The sequence below is a fragment of the Pseudochaenichthys georgianus genome, chromosome 19, assembly GCF_902827115.2.
Source record: "Pseudochaenichthys georgianus chromosome 19, fPseGeo1.2, whole genome shotgun sequence".
NCBI classification, from domain to species: domain Eukaryota; kingdom Metazoa; phylum Chordata; class Actinopteri; order Perciformes; family Channichthyidae; genus Pseudochaenichthys; species Pseudochaenichthys georgianus.
This window is the reverse complement of record NC_047521.1, coordinates 12,742,039-12,762,648: the sequence shown is the minus strand read 5'-3', so window position 1 is coordinate 12,762,648 and position 20,610 is coordinate 12,742,039. Positions and strand designations below refer to the sequence as shown.

Genomic DNA, 20,610 nt, shown 5'->3' with positions numbered 1-20,610 from the left:
AGCTCATTCCCTCTTCAAACCCCCCCCCCCCCCCCCCCTTTTACTCTTCCTTTAGTTTTTCTGAAATCCTTTGGTGCCGAGCCATCTACTTTCATGCTGTGATATTGTGTGTCCTGCAAGTCAAGTAGTGGGATTCAAATCCAAAAATGGAAGGGTTTATGTCAACGACTAAAAGAGGCAAGTAAGATGAAAACTGAATAATCCTTCCCAAGCCTCAAAACAGCTGCTTACGCCATCTGACAACGTCCCTCTGATTGATATTTATAGATATCCAGATAATGTGTGTTATTTTGCTCCCTTTCCCTTTTTCTCTCCCTGGCTCCATCTGTTGGGGTGCAGTGTCATCTTGTCCCATTTCACGGCTACATGCCTTTTTAAGTAGATGGACACACATCTTCTGACGGAAAAAAAGAGGGAAATGCAGAAGCAGATTCAAAGGAAGGATTTGGCTCCAGTCATTGACCTTTCAACTTTCTCATATTCTCCAGTGCGCCATAAAACAGGTGCGGAGATTCGTGGAAATGTAGTGCCGCGGTTTAAGAGAGGGGATTGTAAAATGTGTTAATGGGTGCAATCAGACAGATGGATGGCAGTGTGCACCAAGGTGAGACAAAGAGATGCTCCTCATCCGGTCCTGTGGGCGGGGTGGGGGCTAAGAGTGATGGGAGTTGGTGCAAACTGGGTGTAATTGAGGTGAACACGATAAATGAGACGGAGAATGTGGGGCTCAGGTGGATCATTTGAACGTGGAAGGAGGGGGAGAGACAGACTAAGATTGTTTCCACAGAGGAGACAAAGGGGGAAACTCCTGCTGTACGCACACACACTGGGCCACCCAGATGCTCTAATCGGCGTTAAAAGTTAAAATAAAGCACAGCTATTGCGCAATACATTTGTATTGCATGTATATTTTTTTATTTGTAAAATGTCAGTTAAAGCTTAAAAGAATAAATATATATTTGTTATCTAAACGTTTGACCTCTTTCTTTTACAATTTTGGAATCGAAACGGAGAATCGATAAGAACCGGAATCGATAAGCAGAACCGGAATCAGAATCGGAATCGATACATTTCAAACGATACCCATTCCTACAGAAGTGTTACCGAAGCAAGCAAAGTAAGCAAAGGACTACAATCCGGGCATTTTAGGCAGGGGGGGATTGTGGGGCGAGGGAACTTTGAGACTTTGCAGACCATTTGCATGGATAAAAACCGATATAACGCACTACAGGATGGGGAAAACACAAAGGGCATAATAGGGCCTCTTTAAAGACGTTCGACCCATGGTGTTTTAAACATGCACTGGGCTTTGGAAGGAGCTCATACATATATTCTTCTCAGGGGAAATATTTATTCTAAGGTAGCTTTTAAAGCAAGAACAACACTCCTCTTTTTTTCTGTCCATCACTCTTTCTCTCTCTATCCCTACTGTCCTTTCTTCTCAGCAGTAGGGCGCACCAATAATGGCTTCTGAATTATGTAGCACATCCATTCAGAGGAAGGATGCACACAGAGACTGTACCTGCACAAACACACACACTGAAAAAGCCCATCCTTGAAACCATCTCTTCCCAAGTGCTCAAACCTTCCATTAAGTTTAAAAACACCATTTATCTTTTACTAACTGGAGTGTGCACACATTCGCTCCTTGGTTAAGAATCAAATTGGAAGCTCCGACCACTTAACTGCTACCTAAATGAGGTCTGAGTAGTTCCCGCTTGTAAAAGCAGACTCGATATGTTAACACCCTTCTCCTTACTTACTCATTCCTAACTCAAGAGGCCCACTCGGCTGTCTTCTCCGTTTTGTTTCCTCTCAATTGTCCCAATAGACAGGGGGTGGGGCGAGCACGAGGCCTGAGGCGATCACACAAGGAGAGAAAGGAAGGGAGATCTAGCTGAGCGGAAAGACAATCCCTGAGATGAGGATGTGGAGAAAGTAGATAAATGAGAACAAAATTGAAATAGGAATAGAGTGATGGATGAAAATGTAAGGAAATGAAAGCAGTGAGACAGCAGGATGTGGATGAGGAAGACTGAAGACACAGGAAGGGGATAAAGAGTGATAAAGTGTGTCGGCCCATGATGGGAAGACAAAGATTCCTCATCCACATGGCTACCTCAGACTTCTTACCCCTCAGTGCACGGCCCAGTTTCCTATTACAAATCCATTGTAGATGGCTTTCCCCTGAGGTTGTATTGTTGCATAATGCTACCACTTCTTCCCCTAAAATAGTGGGCCAACCTATGAATATCATTGTTGGATGTACAAAATAAACGCACAAGCGCATGGTAAGAAAATTGGCCATTTGCTCTGCCTAAAAGCATGACTAATGGACTACAAGGGATGACACCATTGGTTAACCCAGCAAAGTTAAACAAGGGGAACTATTTTAGCCATCTGTGAGTCACAAAGCAGCCAAAACATGAAGTACATACAATGTAATCCAGTTATGAGTACAGGAAATTGCAATTGATATCCCTGATTGATCAATCTATTGTTATATAACTGTCCGTTAAACCCCTGTCAAATGAATAAATGACTCACTGAGAAAATACAAGTGCTCAATATCCATATACAGTACATTTTACCCAGAAAATACGACTTCTTGATGGCCTCACTGATGCACAGGATGCTTTATTGGAGCATTATGGCTGAAACAGAAAACAGAGGAAGTGCTGTACGGCGAAACAGATGCAAACTCACAACTGTCTAAGTGGTACTAGTGTGTGCCTTATGCCGAGGACCCATTAAAAATCAATTTTTAAAACACAAGTAGAGGCCATCATTAATATATAGCGACGGAAAACACTTCCATCTGTTGCAGTGCATCTGACTAAGCCATGTGACAGAGGAATTATACTAGCTCGGAGTAGTGCTAAGCATGCTAAGCGATATGAAGTGTCTTCCTCAAGCAAGGCTGCTGGACAGCAGGTGGCAGACAGCTGTGCGGAGGTGGAAGAGGTCTCCAGGCGCATTGTGCAACCATGTGCAATATATGTGTGTGTGTGTGTAAGAGTATGTGACTTGGATGGACAGTGACATTCCTTGAACATGATAGGGGAGGGGTTAAACCGGTGTCAGGTCAGTTAGAGGAAGAAGAAGACATGGACAAAGAGAGAAATTCCACCTTGAAAGTGGAAGCATAGTGAGCAGGACGGCTCTTTTCTTGCTGTGAGAAATCTATAGTCATCATTTTGGTGTTTTTTTAATTCCATCTCTTTTTCCTATTCCAATGATTTAGTATGGCGCTTCCATGAAGTCGGGAGACTAGCAAAAGATCGTACAATCCCATAATGCAAGCTGAAGCTGAGACAACTCTCAGTTATTTCCTTAGGCTTAACAAAGTTCCCCCGCACATTATAAAGATGTTTTCAGTGCTTCTCGTGAAAAGTAAACACTCTTGATGGAGGGCTCCTGTGAAGAGCCAAAACACAGATTCCTTTTGGAAACTTATTGTGGAGCAACTGTCCTCCTTGAAGACAAAACACAATAACAACAGTTTATGAAAGGGATTTATACCTCCATGGAGAGCTGAATGTAGGCTTACTTGAGAAATAAGATAAGGAAATGTACCCCACCCCTCCACAGACTCACTGTCCCCCTCCATGCTGCTGCCCGTCTCACTCTAACACTCGGGGAAAACGCCCAAGGGCCCGAGGCTCTTTCCGGCAGAGTGCACTTGGCAGGGGCCATCCCATGTTCACAGCTGGGACACCATTAAGTCCCAGCAAAGCGGCCCATGGGTTATGAATGAGAGGAGGAAAGGGGAGGGGCTTCGTTGCTAAAGTATCCTTTACATTTGATACGCTTCACTGATGTGTTGCACTGGACCTTTTCCATAACAGAATGAGGGTCTCAGGAGTCTGGTGAGGTGGGGTGCTCTGCTCATCAAAAGATTGGATTTTGTTCTGCTTCGTCAAGAGAAATGTTTGGCTCGTAGAGAGATGCAGTGATGATGTCATTTAGTTTTATGTCAAAACCCCATTGACAGAAAGCCAATGGGGTTTTTTCCATTGGATTTTGGAATATTCCAGGAACTCTGAGGCAAACGAAAGTTCATGAAACATACACATTTTGCCCGTTAGGATCATCTCCAAATATTTCCACCTTCATAGGTTTTGAAGCGCAAAGACAATAATCAGAATAGGTAACATTAGGCTGTAAACAAATAACATCACTGTTGGATGGGTTCCTACCATCACAGTTGGTCTTATGGCGGACTCTTGATGGCATGAGGACGTTTAGTGGTCTCATTTAGCAATGTTTCTGAAACATAGAAGCTTCTCACATTTAAGGATGTGGTATTTACTGATATTTTTCAGGTCATAGAAAAAAACGCTAAAATATGTTAAGCTTGTTTTAACCTAAGACCATATTGCAGGCATCTAACCAAATCCCAGTCAAAAAACATGGGAAAGGGAAGTGCTAAAATGCTGACTAATCTCTGGATTTGAGGACTCATTCCTGCACCACTCTATTCCTGTTGTTCTGTAAAACCTCCATGAATCTTTTTCGGGTTATCTCTTCCTTTCACCTTCTGTGAACCCCAAAGCCCAAGGCTTTCCCTTGGGGGAGTCAAAGGTCTTGTTTTTGATGCTACTCCCCCCACAACAAAGGAAACCCAACCCCCTAGCTTCCAATTGGAGAGCAGATTTTCATTGTTGTTTCTGCTGGAGGGGAATGTGGCAGCGAGAATCCACTTGTCCCATGCACGATCGGATCTTCAATACCAAAGTTAAACCGTGACACAAGGAAAAACGCAGAGAAACAATCATAAACCCCATGGAATCATATATGAGCATTCAGTTCTGTCATATCGTGTTTACATGGTCAGCATGAGGGATGCCTTATTAGCACAGACCTGGGGCATACCATCCAGCCAATCGGGTGATGCTAATCACTGGCTTCAAGCACTATGGAGACAGATTGGGGTTAATGACCTTCTGGAAAGCCAGAGGGGACACTGTAAGTGCATCTTTCTGTATGCGTGCATGATAGAAACAAGGACTTACTGTAGTAGGGAAACCAATACATCATGACTACTACAGAAGCTGAATCATTGTTTTAACATTGAGTGATTTACACAAACAGGGAGAGGCTGAGGTGGGACAAAGAGTGTGGAAATCAAGATTGAGATTGATTTTCATGAGGAGGAGACGATTGCGGAGTTGTTACATTTCCAATTAAATCAGGGCAGATGTGATAGCTGAACAAATAATTGATTTTCACACGGCCTATGAACCCAGCTGTAAAAAATAAGCTTTAATCAGTAAAAGGGTGAATGCATTGTGGAAAGATGGGCAGCTGCAAAGACAATTAAATATTTGAGAACACAACATTACAATCATTGACACCGTAACCACATCACTACAATTCAAAGTAAATGTGGTTCTTGAAGCTAATTCTCTAAGTGGGAAATATATATATTATACTCCTAAATGCACATGAATTCTCTGTTGTCCACACATGAGCAGCTCTGACACAATGACACATCCACTTAGATAGGTATGACAAGGTCTAACATCAATAATCAAAAGGGGAAGGTGAAGGAAATACTGATGAAGACAAAAAAAGGAAAACAAAGAAACAGAAAAGAGACTGTTTGCATGCCCTCGGGTGGAACATTGTTCCCAGGGAATCTCAGTAAGAGAAGCCAATGACGCAGAAAGATCGAGTGTGCTAAGAGTGCGTGTTTGCTCCCGTAATTGAAAGGCATAGTCTGTGGCGTGCCTTGTTCATTTCTCCAATAACATTCTAGGTCGTGGTAATAGCTAGATAAAAGCTTTCAATAGAAAACGTTCCGGTCTGGACATTAAAGTGATTAGTGGTGAGATGAGAAATGCTTCTTAGTCAAGGACGGTGCTGCTATTAAGCAAAGTGTGCCTGGTCCCCTCTGCAAAGGGATGGTAAATGTTTTCTAATCATATGTATTTATGAACAGGGAGTGTGAAATCTAGCTAGATGTCAATGTTAGTTAAGTTAATGAAACATATTTCCTTTTACGCATTAAATGCTGCAATCACTGAGCATGTTCTCAGCTCTATAAAGTGACCTGAAGTTGGAACTACCTAAAGGACGAAACATTATAGAAGTCTGCTGTAAATACACAAGCTTTCCTGCAGTTATTGTTCATGTTCAGGACAATATGACACTCAAGTGGGTTCTTGAGAGCACATACCATAGAAATAGAATGAAGCAGAAAATCTCCATTCAAATTGAAACAACAGGGCTGTCAGAGAGGCAGCCAGTAACTGCTGTAAAAGTATAACTTCCGCCAAAAAGGACTCAAACGACTAAAAAGAGAGATGTGTTGATGATCAATCTCTGTTGCCATACTGTTAGAGAGGAATTAATGATTGATACCTTGTGTGTTTTAAATGAAGCTGGAGCAGAATATGGTTAGGCTACCTAAGCTTAGCATGAAGACTGAAAACAGCTAGTCCCACCTTGTCTAAAGATAATAAAATGTACCTAATACACAAATTGAGTCGAAATGAACAAGGGTCTTAGCACGAGTCAGTGACTTCCTGTTGTCTTTGCAATACGTCTATGTGCTAAATTAAGCCGGTGCCTTCTGGCTTCATATTTAACAGAGCAGTATATAACATCAACAGGGCCAAGGATGGTTCCAAGTAGTTCATCAGGTTGTACTAAAAAGCAACAGGCTAATTCTATTGGATACAATTAGCCCTAATAACAGCAAGGCCCAGAGACCAGAATACTGATACAACATAAACATACTATACCACAAAGCAAACCGAAGCATGGCAATATGTGTAATGCAAATGTTTGCCCCTCTTTTACTTTAGCCTTATTACCAAGTTCTGGAATGAAGTTGCTCCATCACAGCGTTCACAATGACCATCAACTGACCTGGCTCTGGAGGAAGGAGCACATGATGAACACAGAGAAAATTTGGCAAAAAACTTCACAAAGCAGGAAATGGGAGGGGACGTCAGATGGACAAGGACCTGCTGACCTCCACATGATGTCTGACTCAAAACACACAAAGACATGCACACACACATGAGCTCACACACACAGAATAGAAAAAACTAGGCCCCCTATCCTATTTTTGGGGGAGCTTTTCCAGTTGTCAGTTTTAGCATTTGTTCCATCTTCCAGGCCTCGGGACATCAGGAGCAGAGAGAAATACATTTAACACATTAGACAGTCCTGACTGAGGAGTGCTGTGTGACCGCTGAGGAGAGGATGTGCATCAGCAAAGCAATCATCAACAATGCTGGGATGTCACTATCGCACAGAGGGGTCAGTAAGTGAAGGCATCGGTATACTTAAAAAGAAGTAATCATTATGTGTATTACTGAGGGCAACTTCATGAATTCCCTGGAAAAGACTGTCCAAAATGGTCCAGATTGTCCTGAGCAAGAGAAGTATGACCAACACTAGTTCATTTTAGCATTCAAAACCCTGAACTCTACAGTTTTATGCAGCTCTGAGTGAGAAATTCCAAAATACACGACTTTAAGACAAGGATAGAATTAGGGCTGCACAATACTGGAAAAAACTGACATTGCGATTTCCCCCCCCCCCCCCCGCGATATATATTGCGATATGAAAACATACAGGAATTTAAGAAAAGACCGTTTTTTCCCCCCGCAAACCATCCTTTCTTGAACTTTAATGCTATACAAATGGTATTTTTTTAACTATATTTAACCAGATGAAGGATTTTAGTCACGGACGTCTGGATCTTAAGTTATCAGAGCAACAAGCTGAGCTAGCTCGGTTAGCAGCGCTGAACTGCCCTGAAGAAACACATGAAACTACTTTATTCAGTGTTTTTACCTTTAATCACCGGGTCCGTTTGCTTTGGAGATTTGATTGTGATTGGTGGTTTGCTGTGCATGCAGAGCCTGCATGTCACTCACTCAAGTATCCCTGACATGAGAGTTTCCCTTTTGTAGCAAGCAGCAAAAATAATTGTAACATGACGTGTTTGAGTTAATTTGCCTACTTAATATTAAAAAAAAATTAAATATATATTTTTTTTTTATTCAAAAAATCGTCACGTCCTGCGATGTGAATATCGCGCATGCGCATATCGCGATTATCGTCACGACACGATATATCGTGTAGCCCTAGATAGAATAGCTTGCTTATTGTCAGAAGACATAGAGGCACCTCTAGTCAGGTGATTCTGACATTCCATTACAGACAATGCCAGTGTCCAACAGAGGGTGAGAAACGTACTACAACCACACAGACAGACAAAGAACAGGGAAAGATCGCGACCCCTTGCATTCCATCACATTGGATGGCGCAAAGCCAAGAGAGGAATTCCGCAGGATTGCCCACACTACAACTAGCCAATTACAACTCCCGATAAAAGGACGAGGCCAATAAAGAAAACAAATCTTCAATAGGAGAATATTAAGGATTTTACCCATATCTCTTCTAGAGGAGAAGCTGTGTCAGAGAGAAAAACAGAGATATGCAATTCAAAGAAAAGAAGTTAATGGTGGCGATGACAGGGTTTCCCACCCATGACTCAAGTGTCTGCCTGTGGTTGACTATCTTTTCAGAAGGAAGTGATGATCTCCAGCTGAGACTCCCCACCCTCCACTCCCACACCCTGTGGCTCTGACTCCACTTCCACAGTGCTACTGAGAATGGAAACTGGCTGTATAAAAAGACAAAAATCTTCATCATTTAGGCTCTCTTCGCCTCTTAACTGATGCTAGGTAGAGAACAATCCAATTTAGTTGTGCTGCCACCGGATATTTTGTTGAACAGAAATGCATCACAGCCACTTTTTAAGCAAATGTATTGTTGAATAAGATGGTATTGGGCCACAGACACATCTGTTTCCTCTCCAAGCCAACCTAAGCTCCACCTTGTTGGCAATATGTTTGTACAGTAGATGATAAGGGAAGTGAAAGCGTGATTGCAGAGTACAATACAGACATCTCCACGAATTAATAGCCTAAATGTAGCCCAATGTAATCCTTTGTTAGACGTTTTTCATTTGACTCACAACACTTACTTATTTCCATTGTCTGTCACTGCACTTCAAGAATACCTCCTCCCTCCACATGAATATGAGTCCCCTCTCTGATGGACAACTCACACCCTACAAGTCCACTAACCTCACCCTGATCAACCCCGTGCTTTAACGCTGCAGTAATTAACTACTATGTCGTCACTTCTGAGCATGATGTTCACATGCACTGACAGGAGCTACGCAGAACCCTGAAAGATTAAACAGTGAAATTATAAATCATTCATTGTTCTTGACATGTGATCACAAGCAGGTCATTAGTCATCCAACAGTTGATCCCAGGCTACTTCAAAACTGTGTGAACCTGTCCTGTCACCGCCTCTGGAGTTAGACAGGAACCACTTAATGGGTGTAAAACATCCATACAACATAAACACACGCAAATACACAGACATACTCTCAGACAGACAGTCACACACACACACACACACACACACACACACACACACACACACACACACACACACACACACACACACACACACACACACACACACACACACACACACACACACACACACACACACACACACACACACACACACACCAAATAATATCTCTCTCCAACAGACACAAAGGCTTATTTGTCCAACTTAAAAATAAATAAATAAATGTAACATGCCCAATTGAGGGCTGTATTTACAAGTTCTGAATGTTATGTTTCTACTGGAAACGTAATATTCCTTGAAACATATACATATAATGAGATAACATTTAGCAAAGACATTTTTTATTTTTTTCAAAAATACAAAACAAATTGGAACACCTAAAATAGATGGTAGCCTACTTGGTCCACTGATCTTTGGGTCCAAATATATGGTGGACTCTTCTTCTACTTAAGTTTCCTGGAAGACACTTTTTATAGACATTATATACATCTTTTGTCATCAATCGTGCAAAATGTAACATAGAGGCAGTAGCAATCTTATTGATAACACCCTCGAACTGATGATAGCACAAGTGCCAAGACTATTATGAGCTATATTTTGGAGGATTATCAAAGAAAGATTGATAAATATGTTGCAATATTGTTGGAAAAACTCACAATTGAGCACTATGTTGTGCAAAACGGGTCCGGTTTTTCAGTTTTGGCATTGATAACCGGGCTCCTGTCCCATCCCCTTGTACTGACCTGCTGGTAGTTCTCCTCTTCGGGCTGGAAGCTGTTGTCAATGGGCTGAAACCTCAGGTTGATATGAGGGAAATTGTGAAGCCAGTAAGTCCACCAGGGCGCAATGTAATCCACCCGGGCCGAAGACATCCCTGACCAGATACAAAAAAAAGTTCGACTACAGCCTAAATTAGCCTCCCGTTACTGAAGCGGGCTCCGGAGATCTTAATCCCGTCTCATATCAAACAAAGACGGAGATAAAAGCATACTCGACTGTGGAGACACTCTCTCAGCCACACGTGAGAGAAACCGTAGAAGAAGTCCAGCCAGACACCAGTGTGGCTGCAAAGTGAAATCCGGCAGAGGTTTTTGAATGAAAGAAGAAATAATCACACAGCGCCCATGTCTCCGACTCTGTCTCAGTGAGGACCCTCCGCTCCTATCCGGGTGACAGATACTACACTCAGAGGCCTACGCGCACCGAGTAAGGACACGAGGAGAGACGGGAGCGCGCAAGGAAGCCCCTGATGTTTACAAAGATGTTTACCGAGGAACTAATATTGTTAAAAAATAATGTTTATTTAATGTGTAGTGATAATGTAATATCGACAGCTTTAAATGGTTTAATCATTGTTTCAGCCGTCTCTCTGCGGAATTAATACCGCACTGCCACCTAGTGGCTAACGCAAGCCATTACAAATATCTTTCATTTACAGCAGGTCATGTCCACGTCAGAATCAACCATGAGCAACCTTAGCTTCACCATTTATTTGAAAAGGAAAAAGGTGTCGAGTCAGTATATAGATCTGTAGATAACCCAATGAATATACTTGTGAAATCTGTAGAAACTGCAGTAGTGGTTTGCTGCTTAATTAAAATCCCAGTAACAATCCGATGTAAAGCATCTATTCAGAAAGGTCTACATGGCAAGTTCGTAATGGTGCTGTAGCACGACATGAAACTGTTTAGCTAGTTGCATTGTACTTGATTAACAATGTAAGAGGATTCTCCCACTGTTTTTTGTCAAATAAAGCATTGCAGTAGTGTTCAGCAGTGAAGGGCCAACTAGCTCGTCTTTTAAAAATGCTCCAGATCACTTGAAGGACAGCTAATTTACGTCTTCGAAGGTATTTACTTGGAAAAACAAACTTTATCCATAGGCGACATTACATTTGAGGGAACATATACTACTTAAACTCTTCCACCCGAGTTATAGCAAGACTGTATAAAACTAAACATACAATTGGAATTTGATAATAAATGTAATTGAGCACGTTCAATAAATAAGTGAGGCATATTCAAGGTTAAGGTCTCATCATTTGGGATAGTTTTTACAGAGCTTTGACACGGACAGTGGTTCCCCTCACTTCTCCTCTTACTACTGATTATAGCTCACATCTGACATCTTGTGGAAAGAGGTACAAATACATATGACCATGCTGTTTTAGCAAACAGGCTAGATCAGGACAATTCAGTTGAAAAAAAAACACAAAGAGAAATAACTGTTTTCCATTTTTTATTACAATTATCTGATCACGGATCTACTTCAGTTCCTTGACAGCCAGACCTGTGAAGAGGAAAGGAACATTGGTTAGAAAGAGTCACCAGCAAAAAAACATCACACCTGCAAACAATGACACTAATTTCATGTACCTAACATTACAAATGTTTCACTTCTGAATACAAGTGGTCACTTTTGGTTTGAGGTAATTGCAAAAAAACAACACATTCATTGTTGTATATCTGAGAAACCAGACAGACTGGCTCATGTCAGCATTACAAATACCAAACTTCAAAGATGCTATTATAGAGATTCAAGGAGTACGCAACGTTTTGTAATAATGAAATTATATTTATGTTGCAGCATGTTTGATCTCTAGTTAATAAGAGATGCAAACAAATGCTTTATTGCCACCCACGTGTGCTTTTGAAAAAAAGGACATTAACTACATCAGAAGCGCAATTTTTAGGTATTTTGCTTGCACACTATATAGTTAAAACAGTTATAACTAGTTAATGTGTTTGCCCATATACCATTTAAATAACCTCTTAATTATTCAACTATGATCACTTGCAAGAAGCCACCTTAATACACTAGTGAAGACTGAAAACATCTGTGTCTGTCATTCTGATTTATAGAAGAGAAAAATAGCCAACCCCACATGCAGCTGAATTATTTGTAATTATCTAATATCAATAAGATACAATGACAACTATATTAAAGTCAACTTTAAGTCACTGCAAACATCACAACAAGGGGAGATATATGTCCTGTTGCTCAGTGCACACAAATGAAGGTTCTCCTTATACTCCCTGTCCATCCTTCTTTAGTCATGTTAAAATGGAGAAAATTGTTATGTCTATTTTTTGTTTGGCCTTTGTTGCAATGATGGGAGTATTCTACATTATGCTTTTTTCAGTTTAAGTTCTGATGTTGCCCCTGCCCGTATCAGCCTTTAGACCAGTTGTTGTCAACCATATATCTACCCTATGTGGACTCTTCCCATTTAAAATGCTACAAACCAAAGCCGTTTTAATCTCTTTAAACTTCTGTTTAGTTACTGTTCAAAACACAGGTTGTGCTCCTGAGGCCCAAGAAATGCATTGAAATCACTTCAAGCACCGTAAAACAGTTGCAATGTGTTTCTGTGAATGCTCCGAGAATTGCCTCGTTTACATCATTGACATCATTCTACAGTAAATTGCTACAACTAGAGCCATCCTTTGCTGTCAGATATGCACCACACCATCCCGGTAAATGTGAATCCTTAAAAACATGCTAGTAGAATAAGAAACTCAGACCAACAAATCCTAACATCATTCCAGTGGTGCACAACAGGGTTCCATCAGGAAAGATGGCAACTTCTTTAAAAAACCGAAAATGTAAGACTATGAGCAAGGTCAAATGAAATGTCTTGTTAGATACTGACCCGGGGGCAGAGACTGCTTCAGCTTCTCAGCCTTCTCTTTGTCTGTGATGACAAGGGTGTACAGGTACCTGCTGCAGCGGACCTTGAACTTAACATTGTCCTTGTTCTTCTTGATCTTTACGGCTGAAGAAAGAGAAAGAAGCCAGTTTAGATGCAGCTCTAGACAACTACTTGGATTAAAAACCATTCAAACATCAGACACATGTGAGCATCTCTTCACTTTCAAACCAATACTGTAGTGATGCTTTACAGATCGAAGTTTATAGGACACCTGTATGTACGTTTGCCTGTAGACACATTTTCAATTTGACTAATCTGAATACTCAATGTAACCCTTACTGAGTAAAGTGGGAGAGCCCATTAGTCTGTACTGAAATAGATTAGTAAGTGTTTAGGTATTTATTTTAACAACAAAGATTATTTACTTGTTTTGTTTCTTGCAGAGGCCAAACATGAAGTTAAGACATATTGCACAACTAAAATTAACCATATAGGAACTTAAGACTTACACTTGGCATCCTTCCTCCTGGCTGTGAGCAGGAAATCTTTGATTTCTTGGATCTTGCGAGGCTATGCAGAAAAACAGAAGGCACTAATATTATTATTGAGGCAAAGTATCAAGACAGAGATTGACAATGGACAACAGTGATGTTAGGGGACCGGTGGAACTGATGTTTCTGGTCACAATCGAAACCCAGCACTAGGTCCATCATTATTCTTGCAAGACTTAAAAAGCATCACGAGCACATCAGCCTGAGATGATAGCATGCCTTGCTGATGACAACCATAGGTCAAAAGCTACATTAGCTAGTAACGCCAGTCTCAGGTGGCTAACGTACAATTAGTAAACTATAAATCAGATGTTATTAGCTACAGCTAACATAGTTCAAAAGTAGATATGAAATTATTTAACTCTAGCACATCACAATTTGGGTAAATACATGCGACTATGGGCTCGTGAACATGCAACCGACAGCAGCCGGGTGGCCCAGTGCGCAGCAGTATGCTAATGCTAATCACCAATGCTAGCCACCGTATCTGACGCTCTAAATATTACAACCAACACATTTCAGGTAACACCATTCCAACACACACAAGCTACATCATTATCAGCTATTCACACAGAGCTATTAAAGTATTTAAATGAGAAGTTCTTACCATGCTGCAGTGTCAGCGGACTGAACGCTGCGGGAAAGCAGAAAAAGATGGAGTCAGTTTATCGGTTATAACAACGGGAATAGACGTCTCGGAAATAAAATGATTATATTGTCATGGGCCAGCTGAATTGATAAATTGTATTTTAGCAGTAGCGGGGATATAACTACTGGTGGAGATGAGGATGGATGATGATAGTATTTGTAATTTTTGTATGTGTCAATGTGGAACTCACTCAGTCGTTCAGAGAGGGGATGAAGAGGGACGGAACTTCCGGTTAGGAAAGCTTTTATACGCTGCTACGGCAAGGAAAGAGGGCCAGCGGTAAGAACTACCCGTTGTCGTTTACAAAATCATATAACCCAAAAAGATCAATATCATCATAATAATTTGATAATACTACATTCATGTACGTAAGTAGAAAACCCAGAAACCGTAACAAACTTGGTTTGAATAATATTTAAATACTTTTGTTATCTGTTATCTAATGATTCACACAAGCTCATATACAAAAGTTGTCATACTTTTTGGTGATTTGACTGAGACGGAACATTTTTAATTTGTATAATTTATGATACATCTATCAACAGTATTTGTTGAGCGTCTCAAAATGATGTGTGATATAATCGTTTGTTTTAATGTGTACAGAAATGTAGTTTACGAAATGTGAAATGTGAAGATGCCATTTCTTAAGTATATTTCATATTTGTATTTAGATGGACATTCTTTTTTATTTTTTAAATACCTCTATCTTTACTTACTGTTGTACATCTTGGCTCCATTATTATTATTGCAGACAGATGTTATACAATCATAGAAATACACTGGCATAACAGACATCCAAGATGTGTTAGGCCAGTTTATGTGGGAGGAATTTATTTGAATCAAGCAGATCCCCTTTCATCACCGTGTGTGACCTTGTGCACTGTTACCTGTTTTGAGTACAGTTTGTGAAAACACTATGGGAAACAAATGACATCTTACAAACAATATGTAACTATTACATGTAAAGAAGCAAGCCAAAGACTATACTTCTAATTAATAAAGGAGCATGTGTACAGTGTATTTTCTTTACACAGTTTGATTGCAGACCTCATAAACTCAGGTTAATCTCAGCCTGGCTGCTGCTTGTCAATCATTTGTTGCCTCTGGCATATCACATCAAATAAAATCAAGTTTTATTTATATAACACATTTTTAAAACGATTTACAGTACATATAATAATTACCTTACAGTAAGGACACTATACACAGGGCTGCACATAACTGGTGCACATGCGCAGGTTGCGCACCCCCCGCCAAAAAAGAGCACCGGATAATTTGAAAAAAGGCACATTTGCGCACCAACATTGAGAGAGAGAGAGAGAGAGAAAAGAGAGAGAGAAGAGAGAGAAAAGAGAGAGAGATGAGAGATAGAAAAGAGAGAGAGAGAGATGAGAGAAGAGAGAGAAAAGAGAGAGATAGAAAAGAGAGAGAGAGAGAGAGAGAGAGAGAGAGATTTGCGAGTTGCATAATAGTTGCCGCTAAAGTATAATTCGTGAGCCATTTAGGTTTAATTGTTTTAATCCGTCCGCGAGCACGACGGCATCTGCGATCCCTCGCTCTACCCCTCACTATCGCGTGAAGGGTCTGCTTTATGCGCTCCACACAGTAACCCTGCTGCGTGCTCACTAGCGCACCTCCACCCCGTTCATAAAGTCAATACCCCTCAAAAGGTCCGGTTTATTTCATTTTAAGGATGCGCACCAAGCAACATCTCTATAGGTGCTCCTTTGAGAACCAGGGCAAAAAGGTTATGTGCACCCCTGATACAGTAAATACAACAGCACAGTTTGTGCAGAATATCAGTATGAGAAAACGACACCCTCTATCCTTTGACCCTCACATCGTACAAGGAAAAACTTCCAGAGAAATCCCACAGTTTAAAGGGGAAAATGGGAGAAACCTCAGGGAGAACAACAGAGGAGGGATCCCTCTCCCAGGATGGACAGACATGCAATAGATGCCGTGTGGAAATCGAAAAGATAATACATTTTACAGCATATAGACCGAATGTTTGGAAATGCATGTGTCTATAATAAGAAGATGAATCCACGAGGATGTCAACAATCCTGTGGGAGCCATCAGGGAAGCAGCATGACGAGACCCAAGGCAGGACCGCAGGCCCAGACACGACCCGAAGTCCACGACTTAATCCAGAACTCAGGATAGAGGATTCAGGGCACAGGACCACAGCAAGAGGATCAGTCTCGACTCCGGATCCCGGCGTAGATATAGACACAAAAGAAAAATAACATTTGGGGGAGGCTCGGTTAATCAGAACATGCAAATACACAAACACAGACAGGCACACGCAGGGAGCTAGGTCCCCGCCGGGGCCTTAGTTGGAATTGGTGAGGGATAAGGATATGCTGTGACTACGGCATAACACTCCCCGGCCTTGGATAAGGACCCCTCTGCAAACCTGTTTACCTCCAATAAAACCTAGTGAGGTCATGGTTACACATCTGTCCATCAGACAGAGGGCTGCTGTGCCTCCTGTCATCATTAATGGACGTCTCTTTAAAAGACGTTCTCATTTCTCTAACCGCCTGCTGCTTCCCCTCCTCTCTCCTTGGTTCCCCTCCTCGGCTCCTCTGCTCGCATCTCCTGTGGGCGGGACTAACTATCGAGGATAGGAGTCGAGGAGGGGAGTTCGAGAAATGAGAAAGGGCCCTGGTACTGGTACCATCATAGATATATATAAACACTAGATGACTCACCCGCGCTGCTGGCCAATGGAGACCGACGTTGCCACTTGGCCGCCATCTTGCTACAGGCAGTGCTCTCATTCATAACATTATGGTTTACTATTTAAATAACCATAGCTTGCTCAATTTTCAAACGGTTTGGTTTTTTATAAACATCAAAGATGTAGTTATGATACTGCATACTTATAATCATGGACTTTCATATGAAAATAACATTAATCAGATAAAGCAATAGCTATACACACACACACACACACACACAAGGTATTTATATTAAATATTTGCCGGTGTATATATTTCCATTTATTTTATTATATTGTTAATATTTAAAATAAATTATAAATAAATTATAAAATTAAAATACATTTATATTTTATATATAAAAATCGGTCTCATGTTACCACTCTGTAAGCCAAGAGTTGTTAATTTAGCAATGCCTTAGCTTAAAGAACAGGGACACAACTAATGACAATAGCATATGTTGGTATATTATTTAGATATTCACACCTTTATCAGAAGAACCAAACCAACATAAAATGTGCTCACAGACAGGCCATTTCTGTCTAATTTATCACAATTATTTTTGACATGAGATCTTCATATCATCCTAGTTTTGTATTTAGTTTCTAGATTTGTAAACAAATCCAGAACCTTTGAAATATGTTATTGAAAAAAGACCAAGAATAATATAAACTGTACCATGTGTCCTTCTGTAGTCCATTTGTGGTTTGTCTTGTCTCACCCCGGCTGATATATCACAACATCCACTGTTTAAATTGTTCCCTATATTGCCCCTATGCCCCTGTAAGGTGTCCTTGGGTGTTATGAAAGGCGGCCCCCCAACATAAATGTATAATTATTATTATTAAGAAGAACAACTGGGTGTGGTGTGGAGGGGATGTAGGAAGCAGGAGCAGGTGGGGAGAGATGGGGCTTCAAGGTTCAAGGTTATTTGTTTTAAATGTGTCTTGGAGATAAGGACCAGCTGCACACAATAAAATACAGTATAACACAAAACCAATAAGACACACGGTGACACATGGTACACCAACAATCAATCAGCCTCAGCTTTGGTATTCTTTCACAACCATGTTATGGGTTTATTAGACTGAGCAAACATAAACATATGTGGTGATCCCACGGGTTCTTGTTTGCAGACAGCGCAGATTGGAACATCCGTAGGCTGCACAAAAGTCCGGCATAGTCAGGTACTTCTGTAAACACAAAGCCAGCAAATTCCTGAAGGCTATCATAATGCAAGATGTTTTTAACAAGCCAAACCACTTGGAATAAATCATGTGTAACTTAAGTTATGTTGAAAAGAAAGAGCAGTTCTGCCTCTCCCACTGGTGTAAAGTTGCTGGGTGAACTTTGTAATACTAGGTCTCACTCACAGCCTCTTGTTATTAGCCAGCTAATAAATACAACCACATACACAAAGAAAAGCTGCAATTTCAACATGTCCAATCATCCTGTATCATAGCCATGCTAATAATGTTTATAATAAACCAAACCGTTTGTAAATCAGTCAAGATTTCAGCGAGTTAAGAGTATTTGTGTGCAGATCACTCACCTTACAACAGCTACCATTGACTGTAGCAAGATGGCGGCCGGTCAGCTACGCTGGAAAATCTCCCATGAGCCATCTAGTGTTTATATCTCTAGAGGCTTCTCAATTCTTAAATTTCCCCTCCTCGAGACTTAGTCCCGCCCACAGGAGATGCGAGCGGAGGACCGAGGAGGGGAAGCAGCAGACGTTTAAAGAAATGAGAACTCCTCTCCTCTGAGCAGTCATATTAAAGCGAGGTCCGTTCATTATTACGTGGCAACAGCTGCATCAGCTGTCGAGTGTTTTGTCATAGCACTGTATTTTATAATCTCTGTTAGATCAGCTGAACATTGTTCCCCCACATGTTTACTTTGAATTCATTGAGAGTGCAGTATAATGAGACAATACCAGGCTACAGATGCGGACACACACACAAATATATTTATATAAATATATACAATTTAAGTATGAGAGCACTCTCATAATCACGTAACACAATCACAGACTGGATATATCCCCCCCCCCCCCTCTCTTGTAGTTGAAATGGGGAATTGAAATTACGGGCCAAAAGTTGTATTTGCAAGTATTAAAAGTAAGCAGAGGACACCAAACCAACTGAGACCCGTCTGTCCGCCGCATCTACGCACTGTACAACACACACACACACACACACACACACACACACACACACACACACACACACACACACACACACACACACACACACACACACACACACACACACACACACACACACACACACACACACACACACACACACACACACACACACACACACACACACACACACACACACACCTACACACTGTACCACACACACCTACAGCTCCTAAAGCATAATCAGGCTACACTACAGTTGTTGTTTATTTTATTATGTGAAGCACTAAATGGTCTTAGAAAAATATCGACTCTTTGTTTGTAGATATCTACTAAACTAAAGCAAATAAAGAGAGTATGCCTGTTATACTGAGTGATACATATTATACACACTGCTCTGCTTTATGCACGGACCTCACAGCTGTTCTCACTGTAAACATCGCGACTCGATGAAAGCAGTTTCTAAAATAATATCCAGGGGTTGCATGCAGAGCTGTCATTGGCTGAGATAAGTCCGGCCGTGCGTCACGCCTCCACCGTTCCCGGAAATGCATCCGTGGAGGAACCATCAGTGTATCCTCGGTTATAGCTCCTCCAGAGAGCCTCCTCGATGCTCGGTCCTCGGTGTGCATTTAGAGAAATGAGATGTCCTTCAAAATGGCGCGCTGAAATTCATTTCCGGGTCACTACCGGAGGACCGAGGAGTCGAGGAGGGGAAATTTGTGTATTGAGAAGCGTCTTATGGGTACCATGCTCGCTCCTACAGCCGCCATTACATGATATGCAAATTAGGCGGTGACGTCATTTGGCGATTTCTGGCGACTTTCCGGACAGCCAATAGCTACTTTCCTTACTATGGAGTTGGCAACGCAGAATTGTGAGATCCGCGAGCAGAGATTTGAGATCCGCAAGCGCATTTTTGGTCGACAAATACAAAATGGATTCACAAATGCCTGATCGAAAGTTGTAAATGTTAAAGAGATATTCACAGATCTTTTTTTTATTTGTGAACATATTTAGCGTGTTTGCAGATCCGTTTTACACTTGCAAATGTATTTGTGAGTTTGCAAATCTTTTAAATGCATTTGTGGATGTTGTTTTACATTTACAGATCACATATTTACACACAAATTATTTTTATGTTCACACAAATAATTACGAGACATATCTATGCCCATATTATGCAGCAGCACATACTTTAAAGTCTAGCTTTTGAAGACAAACTTGAAATGAAACCTTGGGGCTCACCAGCCTCGGGATAGGCTATTGTTATAAACAAAACTGCTTGTAAAAGTGTGTCCTCCAGTGAAACCATGGCTAACTGCTAGCTTGCTAGCTAGAAGACACTTTGATTCGTTTGGATTATTCGGAGGAAAAGAAGGCTTTCAGGGTTAAGCATCTTCTTGACAGGATTTCCAAACAAGAAAACTGACAGACAACGCACATTGAACGGGGAATTGAGCTGCAAGTGA

General features: G+C 41.1%; 2 protein-coding genes across 4 annotated transcripts in view; both read right to left on the bottom strand.

The window, feature by feature from the left end:
• ttyh2 (tweety family member 2) overlaps positions 1–10,617 on the bottom strand; it is a 76,078-nt gene extending 65,461 nt beyond the window's left edge. Inside the window, exon 1 of one of the 3 annotated variants that reach the window (XM_034107843.2) lies at positions 10,158–10,617. In XM_034107843.2, the coding sequence (XP_033963734.1) occupies positions 10,158–10,286 (129 nt within the window). In that variant the 5' untranslated portion in view covers positions 10,287–10,617. The remainder of the gene's footprint in view (positions 1–10,157) is intronic. The other 2 variants (XM_034107841.2, XM_034107842.2) reach the window with 2 other exon arrangements.
• A 1,022-nt stretch (positions 10,618–11,639) lies between these two features.
• Positions 11,640–14,537, bottom strand: rpl38 (ribosomal protein L38). Its single transcript, XM_034108177.2, has 5 exons — positions 14,457–14,537; positions 14,225–14,251; positions 13,576–13,636; positions 13,067–13,189; positions 11,640–11,703 (listed from the first exon to the last, which is right to left on the bottom strand). Exons 2-5 carry the CDS (start codon positions 14,225–14,227, stop codon positions 11,678–11,680), a joined length of 213 nt encoding a protein of 70 aa, XP_033964068.1. The 5' UTR covers positions 14,228–14,251; positions 14,457–14,537; the 3' UTR covers positions 11,640–11,677.
• Between the last annotated feature and the right edge of the window lie 6,073 nt (positions 14,538–20,610).

What these genes read in the sequence shown, in the direction of transcription:
- rpl38 (XM_034108177.2), bottom strand. An exon ending in CAGGAGGAAGGATGCCAAGT is followed by an intron (nt 13,190 to 13,575) that starts GTAAGTCTTAAG and finishes CTCTTTCTTCAG; the next exon opens with CCGTAAAGATCAAGAAGAAC. An exon ending in GAAGCAGTCTCTGCCCCCGG is followed by an intron (nt 11,704 to 13,066) that starts GTCAGTATCTAA and finishes TCCTCTTCACAG; the next exon opens with GTCTGGCTGTCAAGGAACTG.